The sequence below is a fragment of the Oncorhynchus mykiss genome, chromosome 1 (assembly GCF_013265735.2).
Source record: "Oncorhynchus mykiss isolate Arlee chromosome 1, USDA_OmykA_1.1, whole genome shotgun sequence".
Lineage (NCBI taxonomy): Eukaryota > Metazoa > Chordata > Actinopteri > Salmoniformes > Salmonidae > Oncorhynchus > Oncorhynchus mykiss.
Genome location: NC_048565.1, coordinates 66,035,521 through 66,053,017, shown reverse-complemented (window position 1 = coordinate 66,053,017; position 17,497 = coordinate 66,035,521). Strand labels below are relative to the sequence as shown.

General features: G+C 47.0%; 1 protein-coding gene across 4 annotated transcripts in view; it reads left to right on the top strand.

The window, feature by feature from the left end:
* LOC110527186 (echinoderm microtubule-associated protein-like 4) overlaps window positions 1-17,497 on the top strand; it is a 120,206-nt gene that overhangs the window by 88,209 nt on the left and 14,500 nt on the right. For 2 of the 4 annotated variants that reach the window (XM_036983010.1, XM_036983005.1), the window contains exons 3-14: window positions 4,753-4,894; window positions 5,452-5,673; window positions 8,203-8,343; window positions 8,692-8,717; window positions 9,103-9,138; window positions 10,764-10,887; window positions 11,169-11,318; window positions 12,027-12,096; window positions 13,337-13,447; window positions 14,350-14,445; window positions 14,582-14,716; window positions 15,011-15,146. In XM_036983010.1, the coding sequence (XP_036838905.1) occupies window positions 4,753-4,894; window positions 5,452-5,673; window positions 8,203-8,343; window positions 8,692-8,717; window positions 9,103-9,138; window positions 10,764-10,887; window positions 11,169-11,318; window positions 12,027-12,096; window positions 13,337-13,447; window positions 14,350-14,445; window positions 14,582-14,716; window positions 15,011-15,146 (1,389 nt within the window). The remainder of the gene's footprint in view (window positions 1-4,752; window positions 4,895-5,451; window positions 5,674-8,202; window positions 8,344-8,691; window positions 8,718-9,102; window positions 9,139-10,763; window positions 10,888-11,168; window positions 11,319-12,026; window positions 12,097-13,336; window positions 13,448-14,349; window positions 14,446-14,581; window positions 14,717-15,010; window positions 15,147-17,497) is intronic. The other 2 variants (XM_036983007.1, XM_036983014.1) reach the window with 2 other exon arrangements.

The window sequence follows — 17,497 nt, the reverse complement described above, 5'->3', positions numbered from 1 at the left end:
CTACACTCCAAACGTTCTATCCTTGAGTCTGGGAGAGGTCATATAGCCCTCGGCGATGCTGTTGTTTCATTGATTATGCAGGGTGGCTTAAGGTTTGCCTACAGTTAGTGAATTTGCATTTGATTTTGAATAACCTAGTAATCAGGATTTTCTTCATATTTTCGTAATGAAGTGAGTGACACATTACCTTGATCTGTGAAGAATGTCTCACCACCATGCGTTTCCATCTCCGCGCTCTCCTACTTTCCTTTCTTCAGTGCGTAGACGGTTTAGTGAAATATGTTTCGTTGCACACACCTGTCCCGAACAGATTTCACTTGTTTCCCAAATTAAGCACTGGGTAGGTACAGGAACAAGATCTGAGAGCCCATGGCATGCAAATGTATAACAAAAAAAATAAAAACCTTATTTACATAAGTATTCAGACCCTTTGATATGAGACTTGAAATTGAGCTCCGGTGCATCCTGTTTCCATTGATCATCCTTGATGTTTTACAACTTCATTGGAGTTCACCTGTGGTAAATTCAATTTGATGGACATGATCTGAAAAGGCACACACCTGTCTATATAAGGTCCCACAGTTGACAGTGCATGTCAGAGCAAAAACCAACCCATGATGTCGATGGAATTGTCCGTAGAGCTCTGAGACAGGATTGTGTCGAGGCACAGATCTGTGGAAGGGTACCAACAAAAGATTGAACTCTTTGGCCTGAATGCGTCTGGAGGAAACCTGGCACCATGCCTACGGTGAAGCATGGTGGTGGCAGCATCATGCTGTAGGGATGTTCTTCAATGTAGGCGGTCATTATATATAAGAATTTGTTCTTAACTGACTTGCCTGGTTAAATAAAGGTTAAGTAAATAAAAAATTAAAAGTGTCATGGACTGGGAGACTAGTCAGGGTCAAGGGAAAAATGAACGGAGCAAAGTACTGAGAGATCCTTGATGAAAACCTGCTCCAGAGTGCTCAGAACCTCAGACTGGGGCGAAGGTTCATCTTCCAACAAGACAACGACCCTAAGCACACAGCCAAGCCAATGCTGGAGTGGCTTCGGGACAAGTATCTGAATGTCCTCGAGTGGCCCAGCCAGAGCCCGGACTTGAACCCGATCGAACATCTCTGGAGAGACCTGAAAATAGCTGTGCAGTGACTCTCCCCATCCAACCTGACAGAGCTTGAGAGGATCTGCAGAGAAGAATGGGAGAAACTCCCCAAATACAGGTCTGCCAAGCTTGCAGCGTCATACCCTAGAAGACTCAAGGCTGTAATTGCTGGCAAAGGTGCTTCAACAAAGTACTCAGTAAAGGGTCTGAATAATTATGTAAATGTTATATTTAAGTTTTGTAGTTTTTAAAAATGTGCAAAAATGTATAGAAACCCGTTTTTGCTTTGTCATTACGGGTATTGTGTGTAGATGGATGAGTAAAAAAAATGATTTAATCAATTTTAGAATAAGTCTGTCACATAACAAAATGTGCAAAAAGTGAATGGGTCTGAATATTTTCTGAATGCACTGTACAGAGGGCATGTCTTTTTTTCTCCTGTCCCTGTTCCTGCCCATTTAATAATGGCCATTCCAAATCAAAACTAATTTTACATATTAGTGAAGACCAGATTAAATTGAGAATAGTCTGATGGGTGAAAATATGACCACTTGATGAGAGAACAGCTGTGCAGCCTGAGGCAAGGAACGGAGCGGAGCGCAGGCTTTTTTTTTGGCTACTTTCTCAAATCCTCAAAAGACTGTAGTCGCACCATGCAGCCCATATACGTTTTGATTTCTAAGACATTCTGAGGTTTGTATCATTCACTACTAAAGTTGCCAAATAACTTGGTATATAGACAATAGGACCTTTGTGGATTTCACATGGCGGGGCAAGGGCAAAGCTATGGGTGGGCATAGGCCCACCCTCTTGGGAGCCAGGACATGGGCTGGCGTGGTTACAAGTGGGCTGCGGTTGTGAGACCGGTTGGACATACTGCCAAATTCTCTAAAACGACAATGGAGGCGGCCTATGATAGAGACATTGACATAAAATTATCTGGCAACAGCTCTGGTGGATATTCCTGCAGTCAGCATGCCAATTGCACGCTCCCTCAAAACTTGAGGCATCTGCAATATTGTATTGTGTGACAAAACTGCACATTTTAGTGGCCTTTTTATTGTCCCCAGCACAGGGTGCACCTGTGTAATGATCATGCGGTTTAATCAGCTTCTTGATATGCCACACCTGAGAGAGATATGTATTTTTGTGCATATGCAACATTTCTGGGATCTTTTATTTCAGCTCATGAAACATGGGGCCAACACTTTAAATCTTGCATTTTATGTTTTGGTTCAGTATAGATGTTCCAAAGGCATCAGCGGCTTGTATGTGGGGAGGCCTGGAGATGCTGAACGTGTTCATGTAAATTAGCGATCAGTTGCCGTGAGGCCGGCAGTCTTTTCCATGACAATAACCGGCTGACAAAATGTAATGACCGCCACAGCCCTAATTGAAGTGCTCACCCTGTGTCACCCTTGCTTAGCCTTTTCGTTGCACATCCCTCTATCCATCATCCGTCTCTCCTCCCTCACACCCTCTGATCCCTCGTTCCGGTCAGCTCTCCATTCGGCTGGTCACCTTTTTATCTCATTATGACATCACTCTCCTATTTAATACCATCTATTGTCATAGCGATGGCTCCTGGCAACCCCCGCTGTGTGTGTGTGTGTGTGTGTGTGTGTGTGTGCATCCTATTGTAGTGGGATAGTCAGCACTCCTGGGAAATGTACATTGATGCAATTAAGAGGTTATTGAGCTGATGATACAGCACTGGCAGTTTGACACGTACAACAGTGGTGCTCTGAATATTTCAGCTCTGTTGTCCTGCTCTCTCAGTGACGTGGGCAGTAATCCGGGACTGAAGCAGACAGGAAGCAAAGGAAATCACGTGGTTCAGTTCAGTTTCTCTTCAGACACCCATGCTCTGACTGCTCTGACTGCAAGGCCAACTCTGCAGAGTCTGCAAACCACCTCCGCCCCACATACACACACTTGGAGCAGGCACGCCCCCCCCCCCCCCCCCCCCCCAAACAGGACCCCTTCCTGCTCCTGAGACCCCCGTTTCCTTACTCAACTACCAGAAATCTCTTCCTCTCTTTCTGTGTATTGTTCAGTCGTTCTTTCCCCTCTACTACGTACATTCTTGGGTTTTTATCAGATTTTTTTTTGGGGGGGGGTTTTAGGCTGGGTTTCTGTACAGCACTTTGTGACATCAGCTGATGTACGAAGGGCTTTATAAATCCATTTGATTGATCTGCTCAGCACTGTATCCCTTTCTCTCATTCACTTTCTCTTTTTCCTGCCTCTTATCTTTATCTCTCCAGCTCCAGTCTTATCCCACCCTTTCTTCCTCTTTTCCAAATCATTTATTATCAGGAATGAGGAAACCAATCTATAGGGAGGTGAGCACACACACACACACACACACACACACACACACACACACACACACACACCTGTCAATCACAGCAGTTTGATGGGAGAGAGAAATAGGCCTCTCAGATCAGGAAGCCAGGTTGATGGAAGAAGACTGCCTCTTGCAAGGTGTCAATCATTATTAATACACAGCCGTTAGAATAGGACCGGGTTGATTTCGCTTGACTATTCATTCATCCATCAGACTCATTGACTCTCCCTCAGGCCTTGTGTACCAGCAGTGCCGATCTTCTCCTAATTAGTCTCCAGCTGTCTTCCGCCTTGATGGCGGTGGGGGAGGGGGATGAGACAGGAGAGAGCAGGGAGGTGGCGGTGGGGGTGTTGGTGGATGGGGTATCCCCCAACCCGACCCTGCAGAGGGAGACCAGATCCTCCACCATGCTGTGTGTGTTTGAACTGGGGGGGGGGGGTTAATGGGCCGTGAAACTGGGCCACGTGTCGCCGACACGGGATCAGGCCTCTCCTGGGACACCACGCGCCCCCAAACATAACCCCGCCCCTCACCCGTCCTCCTTTCAGTGCACAGACTTACTCTACACACAGTCATTCTTACAGAAGTGCTTAGAAAGGACTGAGTTGATTTATTAAATTAAAACCACAACAAAGAAGGGAGCATTCATCTAATCTTCTCTCCAAGATGTCACGGCATTTGTTTGTGTCATCATCCATTAGAATCTTGGCTGTATTGACTCAAATACTCCTCATTCACTTTACTTATGAAACTCATATGAGTGTGTTTCCTACGGAGTGTTGCATCATGGTGTCCGTGCTGCTGTTTATAGTGTATCTAGTGTGTGTTCCGGCTCTCTGCATGAGGACCGTTAATCAATGGTTTATCTCACCGAGACGCCTACTCTCTGTCCTATGAGCTCCCTCTTCCCTCCTTATCCAATTAGGCTGTCTGGTTAACGGGGTGAGGGAGGGGGGTGAGATGGGATTAGCCAGGAATCTGCTCTCCCTAATCCTTCCTTTGTCCTCCCTCGGATCAGACTCTTAACCCTTGTTTGTTTGTCTGTCTGTCGAGCAGTCATACTCCCTTGTTCAACCACTCCCCATCTATACAGTGCAGTAATACCTAGCAATGAAAAATTCTGACCCCTTGACCCCCCCCCCCCCCCTCAGTTTGTCTGGGCATGGACTCTACAAGGTTTCGAATGCGTTCCATAGCGATGCTGGCCAATTTTGATTCCATGTCATGTCATGCAAAGAGCATAATGTTTTGTACACTCAGTGTATATCTTATAGTTGTCCCTTCCTGCTCCCTGTAGGCCATAATCCCCTGCGCGAGGCCTACTCGATGTCCTGCATCCCCAACGGCAGCTCCGGCAGCCGTAAGCCCAGCCATAGAGACCGAGATAGCTCCACAGTGTCCGTCACCAGGAAGGATACCTTCTCCTCAGCAGCCAAGAGGTACTGTACCACACACACACACACACACACACACACTTCCCATTCAAAAACAGTCATTACTCAACTCTAGACCTGCTCATATCAGATCGGCAGCCGTTGATGAAGTGCCTGTGTTGACATGATGTTTTGCTCTGAAACGCCACATTAATCTCATTTGTCAACCTGTTTTGATGTTGATCACGTGTTTAACTTTCTACCTTCCAGCTTGCAGTGATTCAACAGAATAAAGCCTGTAAATTTGACCCTGGTTCTTTGAGGACAATAATGTTGTGATGGGGTACCTGTCACAGCCTGTATGTACGCCTATGGCTAAGCATTGCTGAGCACTTCCTCAATGAGTAACTAGACGTTAATCAAATATGCTGAGTCGGCTTTACACTGCCTATTTGAGGAAGTCGGGGCTTTGTAAGTCTTCGCAGTCGTGAAGGCTGCCGGTAGAAGTTGCTAGGCACAGAGTCAGGACCAGCTTGTCCTCTTGTCCTCTAGATGTGTTTCTGTCCCCCTGTCTTCACTGGTTGTGTTCCCCTGTTTTGTTAACCCCCTGGTTGTCTCCACAGCGGTCAGACAGCAGAGAGGAAAAAGGACACCCCTCCGATGGAGGGCATCAAGGAGAAGCAGGAGGGGTCCTCCCAGCCCAACCAGGCTAACGATAAAGCCCCCCCTGCCAGCCCCATGCAGCCCTCGCCGTCCCCCTCCAGCTCCAGCCACCCCCCCTCCCCTCACCCCCCCCAGTCCCAAAGGCAGGCCCTGGAGAGCAAAGGCACCTCCCCAGCCAAAAGGTTCCTCCGACGCACACTTTGATCTCCCTTTCCAACGCAATGCCCTGCCGACACTGAACGCTCTTGACCCTTGCTTACCTTTCACTGGGGGCGGAGTTGCCCAGCTTCTCAGATCACTCACATTATTAACCTCCTCCCATCTGTCGCCGTCTCTCACCTGTACGTTCAGCTATCTTTCCGCGTACAGACTCCGCCACTGCAGATTTTCGCTTCTCGACCTGCTCTCAACACTACTTACCTTTTTTCCTTTTAGGCTACTTGTAGCACAGCCCTTTCATTCAGACGAGACGAGAGGAAAGTACAAGAGAGGAGTGGAACGGTTTGCAGATGTCCCTTCTGCACTCATCCGCAACAGTGTGAGGCCTCCCACTGTATCGTTAGGAATAGGAGAGGCCCTGTCTGTCATGTACCAGCTGTGCTCCGTACCAGTCAGGATACGCACACACACACATACGCACACACACACACACATACGCACACACACACACACACACACACACACACACACACACACACACACACACACACACACACACACACACAAGCTCCAGCTCCAGCCCACAGACCGACTGCACTCACTAATCAAAGCACTGGTCAGCCTCACTCTCATGACCCACACCATAGATCAACATCAATTATTCTCAGAAACATTGAAAATCAATTCAGTTTTTACAAAGAGCACCCCGGGAACACATCCCATTAGACTGGGCAGTATCAGGTTATTAGTCAGGACTGCTGACGTGCCAGATACATTGGCTGGAAAACTCATCTGCTAGCAATTGTGCGTGTGTCCACCCAATATGAAATGAACCAGGCCTCAGAGCAGCACAGTGCACATGCAGGGGCCTTGCTGGGCAGGAGAGGCATGCGGGTATTATAGGGTGATTTTGACCTATTAAATGGTCCCTTTCCAATCCAACCAGAGGAATGGATAGCATGGGAGTCTCAAATAGGCTTCAGTTCACACTCACTTAGCTAGAATAAAGCCTTGAGATGCAGTGAGTGCACCATTCAGGGCTTTTATACTATACCACTCGTCCCTTTATGGATCCTTCCTTTTAGTTACGACTCCATCCATCTGTCACCCCTCTCTCTCTCTCACTCTCTCTCTCTCTCTCTCTCTCTCTCCAGATATCTATTGATGTACCTTCTCCTGCACCTCCCCCCACACACCCCCCTTTAAAGTGAAGCGTTTCAGCTCTGCCCCCAGATTCGTCTGTGGGACTGTTAGCTTTCCTCTGGCTCGCCCCTCACTCCTCTACTGAGGGCCCCAGCAGGCTGGTGCTGGGGTCTATGTGTTTAACCCTGTGTGTGCTCTTCTTTCCCTCCCCGGGCCTTTGTGTGCGTGCGTGTGTGTGCGCGCGCACACACATGTTTGTGGTGGGGTTATGGATCACCTCTGTTCAGTCTAGGTTGTTATTTTCCTGTGAAATTCCATGCAGGCAGTTAAAATAAGCAGAGGATACCTAGGTGTCTTTCCCCGCCGTCCCTGTCTCTCCGTCTCCAGGGTCCTTTATAGCTCAGTTGGTAGAGCATAGCGCTTGTAGTGGGTTTGATTCCCGGGACCACCCGCATGTAAATTGTATGCACGCATGACTGTAAGTCTCTTTGGATCAATTCGGCTGCTAAATCACGTCTATTGTATTGTAGAAAAGGACAGAGTTCAGACTCTGTAAAAGTAGCAGTGTAACGCATCATTAAAACCACCCCTCCCCCCAACCGTCTGCCGCAGTACCATCTGCCCCTCAGCGTCACGACTGCCCCCTGGAGGATGAGCAGACGCCACGCAGAAGTGATCCAAAACATTACGTCTCGCAAATAACCCTTCCTCCTCACAGCTTCGCACGAGTAGTGGTATTCTTCACTCTCTCTCTCTCTTCTCTTCCCGAGCCATTCTCCAAAACCTTTCATTCTGCAATGTTACCAAACCTCCTCCTCCTCTAACTTCACACTTGCAGTGTGGTTCTTAACATTTCGGCCTTCTCTGTCTCCTGAACCCTGGGGCTTGAGTTGGACGGCCAGCCAATGTGTACTAACCTGTGCTTGGGGTGCAGTGATTGTAGCACTGAGGGGTTGCGTACTGCTGACCTGGGTGGCTCTTTGAGGCACCATATCTGTGTGTGTGTGTGTGTGTGTGTGTGTGTGTGGTGCGGTGCTTCAGGTCCAGATTAACCCAACAGGAGGTTTGCCACAGGTGAAATAATTGTGCATTAAGGGTACAGAGTTTTTCCTTGTCAGGTTTACATGGTGGCCTGGTCAAGTTCAAACTCTGGGCCGTAAGCATGATGTAGACTGCAAAAAATAACAGTTACACACTTCCAATGCACTTTTTCCAGTTTAACGTATCGAAAAAATGAGTAGCATTAACCCCTTCAAACCATTCTCACTTATCGCCATGGCACTCCTCCTTACTCCTTCTTTTCTCTCTGTCTAGCTAACTCTTTCTCTCCTCCTCTCTTGATCCATCTTTGTGGTATACAACTGTTTTTGTTTTTTTTCACGTGCGTTCCTCCGTGTGTGTGTGTGTAGGGGTCACAGTGCGAAGCGGGGCACGGGGATAGAGCGTTCTCAGAGCAGCACGTGGGAGAGTGGCGAGGAGAGCAGGAACAAGCTGGTGAAGGCTGCTTCCACCTCCAAACTGCTGGCCAAGGTGGTGAAGAACGCGGACAAGTGAGTGGCTGATGGGACCCCCTTCACAACTCTTATACAGTGTCAACGCGTAATCCAGATACAGTGGGACATCAGAATTGAATTCTGGTTATGTTTTGAATTAAGCGCTGAAACTGGCCTGCGTTCGCTTTATGGGGTATATGAGAGTACTGTACCTTTCAGACATGACACTCTCCTCGAATCACTATGACAACCCCTTAATTCCCTAGATTTGTTTTCATCCAAAGTCCCTCCCTAATGTAGGATGCTGCTCAATTGGCCCAACTGTCAGACTGTCACCCTGTCACTTTGTTTTTGTCGACACAAGTCACGGGCTGTCCTAATGGCTATTTCTCCATTCTCTTCCAGGCATAAAGACCCAGTGATCAGCCAAGGTGAATACACTCCCATATCGTTTACTGTCTTCTCCATGTAACACACCCACCACCGCATACTGGAACCACTAGACCTATGCACTAGCCACATAATTGGCACTTTTTGGAACAATTGGAACATTGTACAATATGATACAAAGTCAACTAAAGTATGTTCTCATTGGCCTTTATGGAAGTGCTACACTGTAGTATCTCTGTTTTTAGAGTGCCTCTGGGTAAGAGGAGCTGTATTTCAAAGCGTCTTGTGGTTCTTTCCAACGTGCCCTTATCCTATTGTGTAGACCCAACTAGTCATCATTGTCTTCTTCGGGCCATTCGAGCTCTTCGCCCCCGTGTACTGTCATTGTGTGTGTTTTGAGTGATGTTGTTTCTGTCTCATGACCAGCCAAAATGTCAACCCGCGAGAAAAACAGCCAAGCTGGTAAGTTGACAACAGAGAGCGAGAGCTAGCAGCCTTGGAGCAGGCGCTTCTCCACCCTCCGCTTTTTTCCCCCGGCTGATTTCCCTCTTCCTCTATCTATCTTTCTTTGCCACTCCCTTCATCGGGTCAAGTACAGACATGATCTTTCCCTCCCCTCTGCACCCTCACTCGCCTATTTCTCTCCATCTTTCTCTGTCCTCTATCACTCCCTCAAATATAGAAATACCCCCCCCCCCCTCATACTTTCTCACCCTCCTCCATGCCATTGTCCTCAGGCGATGCCCAGCCTAAATAAAGGGCATAGCTTTGCCAGGATGCCACGCCCCACTGTGCCCCGTTGCCACTTAACATAGTGTCGTCCGGCTAAAAGTGTCCTTCTCTTGGCTCGGGCAGGTCATGTGAGGAATGTGGTTGGTTCTGAGATGGCTGGGCGGGGCGCTCGCTAACTTGATTAACTCCAAAGACAGACCGACACTTAGGACTAAAATGCAGCTAATTCGGGCCTTTTAGCGGCATTAATTGACACAGATATAAAGGGGAAACCATCAGTTAAATAAGAATATCACAGACCATGGCTACACTTATTTGTGTCCACAAGGCACTTTATTTGTGTCCCTTTGTACCAGTAAATGCTAGCTAGTCATAAACTACGTAATTCCTGTGATGGATTCTGAACCTTCAGTGCTGGGGTCTACTGTATCCTCCCCCTCAATTTGAGAAAACTGGATGAAAGCCCTCCCTATTTTATGAGCAATGTTGAAATTCTGTGCCTCTCTACCAAATCTCCCTCTCCCCCTATTGTCTTCTCACTTGGAGAGTAGAGCCCTAACCCCACTGAGCTGGAATAGCGGATCCCAGTCTCCCACAAATCTTTCCTCCCCCCACTTTTTACTCTCTCTCTCTTCCTCCTCTTCTCTTTGTCCTTCTATCCTCCTATCACGTCTTCTTATTTCAGCTGGGTTTGGTGTTGCTGACTCACTGCTTTGCGCCGGTAGCACGGCAATCCAACGCTTCTCTCGGTCTGTCCGTGTCTGTCTCCTCGTCTGCCTGTACAGTATCTCGTCCCTCGACGAGTGGAGAGCATGTGCAGCACACTGGCTGAACAGTATATAAAATAATAATACAACAAAAATATACATCTACCCAACTCATCGGGCTTTTCTAGGCTTTTTGAGGTGTTTATGTTTTTTTTTTTTTTTAATAATGAAAGTGTTCTCAAACCAAGTGATTATGTGTGCCGGTGGGGAGCGTGGTGAGCAGTCAGGCTGCTGAGATTCTTCTGTTAATGGACGAAACTCATGTCATACAGTCTCGGTCTCATGACACATTAACCTTTATTACCTTAACAGGGTTTTCTTGTGTGAGAAATACCACTCCGACCGACCTGGGTACAAATACTTATTTGAGTGTTTGCTCTAGCCTGCCTGAATACTTAGCAAGTATTTTCAATCATTTCGGATAGTATTTGAACCCAGCTATGCCCATGCTAATATGTTTACCTGTGCCGATACTGAATGCTGAATGTGTGTGCAAAAGCATGGGTTTTAGTATCCCACAGATCTCCTCTGTACATAACAAGTCAGAATGGCGATCGTGATTTTCGTTTCTGTCGGTCTCCTCCGCAGAGGGAGACTACATCAAGATGTTCATGCGAGGTCGACCCATCACCATGTTCATCCCCGCGGACGTGGAGAACTACGAGGACGTGCGCACAGAGCTGCCTCCGGAGAGACTCAAACTGGAGTGGGTGTATCCTTTCGTCTCAGCAGGGTCCCCAAACGCTCTCACTCTGTATGTCCCTGACCTCGGTCCGTTCTGTTGTCTGTCTGGGGATCAAAGCAAAAATGGTGGATGTCTTCTGGGTCTTCCCTCTCACCTTTCCAGTTGTTTTCACATTGCAGATGAAGAAAAGGAGACTGGTTGAATGAGCCAGTTCTGCTATTAAGATGTCCCGTTTGAGGTCTCTCGTGTCTCCCTCGATGGGTTTCCTTCTGCGTGTTCTGTTGTGCTTCCTTGACTCCCGATGTCAGGTATGGCTACAGGGGGAAAGACTGCCGAGCCAACGTGTACCTGCTCCCTACAGGGGAGAGTGTTTACTTTATTGCCTCTGTGGTCGTGCTCTTCAACTACGAGGAGAGGACACAGCGCCACTACCTCGGCCACACAGACAGTGTCAAATGGTGAGCTGGTATCCTGTTCCACTGTCATTTTGTTTTGTTTTCGTATTTATTGTTTGACACAAAACGGTGGCAACTGGGAGTTTTGGTCAGACTTGGTTGTGTAGTATGGTGTTGATTTCATACGGTCACCTACGCAGTACCATGGGCTGTGTATCCCGGAGACAGTAGATAAGATACACTAGATACAGAAGGTAGTGTAACATGTCCCCAAGTGTCTGAGAACTGTATAAACACTTCAAACAAAACCTTTCATCCGGATTAAGCAAATACTTGTCACAGACACAATGGCTCCTACACTAACCGGCGCGTAACTGACACCTCCAGCTCAACTGTCTCCGGCTTCCATCCTCCCAGGAGCCTCTTAAGATCAACATACTATGCAAATGAGATGTAAATGTCTTCTGTCCGGGTGAGCGAGAAGTGGGAGAGTCAAATGAGTCTGTGCGATAGCGGCGTGCTAACTCAGACCTGTATTATGTTTGAAACGATACGCCTCACCTCTTCCCATCAGGCCGTGGGCCAGGCATGCACACGGGCCTGCTCAGTCAAACAGCTACCTCTCATCTAGCTTCAGTTTACACCTGACATACTCTACTCATTACTACGGATTGTTGCTGACTGTAGGCGTTTTCAATAGGGGATGTAGTGTCCTACGCGCGAGACATGTTTGATTGTTTTTTGATCTCGTTCTCCTTGTGTCTCTCTCAGCCTTGCTGTTCACCCTGATAAGATCCGCATTGCCACGGGACAGATTGCAGGAGTGGATAAGGATGGGCGGGTGAGTCACTGTCCCACCTCGTCACCCATTCCTCACCCCTCAACTTTCTGCTGGCTAAATCTTTTAATGATATGACCGGCAGTGTGACATTTCATGTTTGTTCAACCTGTTTTCTTCCCCGTCACGCATCCACACAGGCACACACACGCAACTATGCAAGTCACAGGGCTTCAAATGTCACCTAGGTGACACCAAGGGGTTTTCCAAGGAACTTAAAGGAAAACTCCACCCCCCAAAACGATATTTTGGTATTTGTTTCGTTAGTCCGTTGTTGACATAGTCCTAAAATATTTTGGTTGTCAGCAATTAAGGTTTCAAGATATGTACGTTTCAAAATACACAAATACATAAATCATCCCTGTATGATTCATTTTACATCACATGATCGAAAAGGCGATCATACGGGGATGATTTCTGTATTTTTGTATTTTGAAACTTACATATCTTGAACACTTGCAGACAAGCAAAACATTCTGGGACTATGTCAACAATGGACTAAGAGAAACAAATACCAAAATAAGTGGGAGTTTTCCTTTAAGTAGTCTTATACCAGCCTGCCAAATAAAGAATGACATGTCTATCTGTGGTTATATTTAAAAGCCTAATCCTTGTTTGCACAATGTCTCTTCTTGTGTACAGTATTTCTGCTTGCGTTGCACAATCAGGCTCACTCATGTCTTTGACGGGCACATCCAGACACCAGAGCCTCATATTTACTCAAGCATACCAATAATCCATACTCTAATGCAACTCATTATGTTTAAGCTCTCTGGGTGCAAACATGTCAGACTGGCTCTAACCTTCCTCGAGTGAAGAGGATCCTGTCTGTCAGTGAGCCAGATATTTTACAACTTACTGACTGTTGAATGCTTTCTCAAGTCTTCAAAATGGCTTCCTTTCCTCGCCTCCTTCTCCTTTTTCCTTAATGATCACTGATCTTTAGAGGATGCGATGGGTAAAAAGCAATTGGGTGGGATTCAATCGAGTTATTCTATCTGCCAGTGCGTGTGAAGATGAGGAGACGAGCAAAGGAAGGTTGGAAAGGAGTATCGCGACCCAACCGAGACATGCACGTTTCTGGTTAGGGAACACAGTGAAAAGCTGAGAGCTGGTTGTGAAGGGAAGGAAAGAAGGAAAGGATGCTGTCGAGAAGAATACACTGTAAATGCAACCATAGGGTCTGAGTTTGGCTACACCGAGAGTTCAATGACGTGTGCGTTCTCTTCTTCTCCCCCTGCAGCCACTGCAGCCCCATGTGAGAGTGTGGGATTCGGTCAGCCTGTCCACCCTGCAGGTCATCGGCCTGGGCACCTTCGAGAGAGGGGTGGGCTCCCTGGCCTTCTCCAAAGCGGTGGGCACCCCTAGCACCACTCCTAACACCTCCAATGATATAATCCAGGACGTTTTAGTCATTATGGGAAATATGGTTACTATAGTGTGGTAATTCATGTGAGACTCCATCCTGGGAAGTGTACAGATCCTACAGATCATAGTTCTACGTAATCACATCGCAGCCCGTGGTTAGTGGGTCTAGATAAGATGTTCTAGAATCAGGTCTGGGGTTCTAGGTGCTGTGTGTTTCTGAACCGAGCCCTTTCGTGATCAGGCTCGCGGGTCCCGAGTGGTGTCGTTGTGGTGTTGAGCACCTCACATGCTTTCTAATCAGTAGTAGTTTAGCGTTACTATTCTCTCCCTGTCCTCCGTTAGCACATTCCAGAACTCTGCTTTTACAGTCCGGGCTCCCTTCACAGGCGAACTACGCACGCACACACTCACACACATACGCCATGACCCATTTCCATAAAAACGAGCGCACACACACACACACACACACGCACACATTCTAGGTTAAGTGAATCATTATCCTCTTATGCTATCAGAGGTCTAGCTAAGCAGTGGATTTGCTTTATTAAAGATGAGTACATCCTGAACGAAGGATGATGACACATCAGCGTATGTCGTTGCTGATACCATATGCCAAGTCGACTTAATGGCTAACCGCTTAGAAGTTTATTGGTTATTCCTGCTAGCTTTATGGCCATTTATGCAACAGGTTGATTCATGTTTAGAATTTTCCATGCCCTCTCACCGACCTACGCTATATAACAGATAATATGCACTATCAAAGAATAGCAGGCATAAACTGGAATTATGTTATGGCAGATTTATTGAATTGCAGACAATAGGATCTGTGTTTCACACAAGCTTTACTGACATGAAGACACCCTGTTTCCTCCTGCGGTTCTCCTACAGGACTCGGGCACACACCTGGCGGTGATTGATGATTGTAACGACCACATGTTGACTGTCTGGGACTGGCAGAAGAAATCCAAGATCGCTGAAATCAAGGTCAGAGTTTACCCGGGTTGTTTTTCTACTGTGTAGTTCTGCGTAAAATGCGTAAATCCTTGCCTTTTTGACGATTGGGTTATGAAAATGGATCTTCTTTTTTAGCTGTACATGATCTCTGTTTCACCTTCTCTAGTCTACAAATGAGGTGGTGCTTGTGGTGGAGTTCCACCCTACTGATGCCAACACCATAGTAACCTGTGGCAAGTCCCACATCTTCTTCTGGACCTGGGCTGGCACCTCGCTGGCACGCAAGCAGGGCATCTTCGGGGTGAGGACACACACCTTAATACTCTTTTTAAAAAAAAGACTTGTTCGGGACTTAAAAGCGTGTAAAGATCTGCTTGAGCCAAGCAAAACAGAGAAGTGCACTTAACGGTTGTTTTTACACATTGGCGTCACAATAACCTTTAAGTGCCTTGAATAATGGTGTGATGTCAGAAAATTATGTATCCCTTACGTGATTTAACATTACGCGTACACCTGCTCTTTCTCTAGTCTCCCTTAAACACATCCACAATGCAATTATTACGAAATAACTCGCTCAACTTCTCTTCCTGCTCAGAAATATGAAAAACCCAAGTTTGTTCAGTGTCTGGCCTTCCTCAACAACGGGGACATCCTGACTGGAGACTCTGGAGGCATCATGTTGATATGGTGCAGGAGCACAGTGGAGCCGAGCCCAGGGAAGGGACCCAAAGGTACACTACACACCTTCTATACCTTCTAGCTTACACTGCCTTAAAGGCCCAGTGCAGTCAAAAATGTGATTTTCCTGTGTTTTATATATATTTCCACACTATGAGTTTGGCATAATAGTGTGAAATTGTGATAATGCCCTTTTAGTGTAAGGACTGTTTGAAAAGACTGCCTGCAATGTCATTCTGTTTCCGTGACATGGAGTCTGGTGACATCACCAGGCGGTAAATGAGTTAATAGTAGCAGACCAATAAGAAAGAGTAACAAACTTCTCTGCCAATAACGGCTAGTCTTCAGTTGTCCCCTCCCTACTCAAACCACTCCCAAATAGTCCTAGCTAAATTCTTGCTTGAGAAATTGCTCTTTGCTAAGAAGCTACTTGTGTTTATCATTGCAATAAAATAGAAATACAGCACAGTAAGGTACTTAATTGTTACCCATATATTATTTGATATGGCTGCATGGCTGCATTGGACCTTTTAAACCTCACAAACAGGCCTCTAGACCTAGTGGAGCCAGCACCTAGTGGAGCCAGCACCTTACACAATACAGTGTACTTTATACCTCACACAACCCCTTCACCTGATGGCACAGTTGGTTGGACCATGGTGCTGTCCCTCATGATCCACGTATTAATGAATATTTGTGTTAAACTTAGTCACTTTGGGTAAACCGTCTGACCGTATCAGACATACCCAAATGAGTAATACCAAGCGCTTACCTTCATAGTGAGTCTCAAAGACACAGAGAAGAGCAACTGAAAGCGGTGATTCGAGACCGGAGAGAGAAGGAGACACAGGAAGAGAAAGACGGGGAAGAAAAGTAGAAAGAAAAGTGGGGGCAGAGAAGAAGAATAGTGGGTGTGATTGTTGGCAGGCCAGAGTGCCTGGGGGGGACGGTGTTGGGGTTTTGAGCAGTAATGGTTTTGCTTGGCATGCTACAGAACTGGATGAACAGAACTTTGGCCAGATGCCAGGGATAAACTGTTCATCTCTTTATTTATTTACCTGCTCTGCTCAAGTTACTGTGGTGGAGCTGGGCCACAGTGCCTCCTGCTGGTTAGACGGTGGGAGTGTGTGTGTGTGTCCACATCTGTCTGAGCTCTGCGGGGATGGAGGTCATGCCAATGTGGGGGAGCAGAAGCGATACAGAGACAGAAACGCTATCTGATGCATATTCATTCTAACACATACCCTCTCTCTCTGCCACTCAATAGTACCTCCATTGAGAATTCCACTGCCTCAGGTTCAGTCTGGCTAGCCTTGAGGAATGGGCCTCTTGCTGTGCATCTGTCTGTGTTATTAGCATAGAATTTAGTATTATTGCAGGAGGAGTGATATTCTGCAAGTACACTACATTGGCAAAAGTATGTGGACACCTGCTCGTCAAGCATTAATATGGAGTTGGTCCCCCTTTGCTGCTATTACAGCCTCTGCTCTTCTGGAAAGCCTTTCCACTAGATGTTGGAACATTGCTGCGAGGACTTGCTTCCATTCAGCCACAAGAGCATTAGTGAGGTTGGGCACTTATGTTGGGCGATTAGGCCTGGCTCACAGTCTGCCTTACAATTTTTCCCAAAGGTGTTCGATTGGGTTGAAGTCAGGGCTCTGTGCAGGCCAGTCAAGTTCTTCCACACCTATCTCGACAAACAATTTCTGTATTGACCTCGCTTTGTGCACGGGAGCATTGTCATGCTGAAACAGGAAAGGGCCTTCCCCAAACTGTTGTCACAAATTTGGAATCACAGAATCGTCTAGAATGTCATTGTATGCTGTAGCATTAAGATTTCCCTTCACTGGAACTAAGTGGCCTAAGCCGAACCATGAAAAACAGTCCCAGACATTATTCTTCCTCCACCAAACTTTACAGATGGCACTATGCATTTGGGCAGGTAGTGTCCTCCTGGCATCCACCAAACCCAGAGTCGTCTGTGGGACTGCCAGATGGTGAAGCGTGATTCATCACTCCAGAGAGTCCAATGGCGACGAGTTTACACCACTCCAGCCGATGCTTGACATTGCGCATGGTGATCTTAGGCTTGTGTGCTGCTGCTCTGCCATGGAAACCCAGTTCATGGAGCTACCAATGAAAAGTTATTGTGCTGACGTTGCTTCCAGAGGCAGTTTGGAACTCGGTAGTGAGTGCTGGAATCGAGGACAGACGATTTTTACGCGCTTCAGGACTTGGCGGTCCCGTTCTGTGAGCTTGTGTGGCCTACCACTTCCCGGCCGAGCCGTTGTTGCTCCAAGACGTTTCCACTTCACAGTAACAGCACTTACAGCTCTAGCAGGGCAGAATTTTGATGAACTGACTTGCTCCTATGACTGCGCCACATTGAAAGTCACTGAGCTCT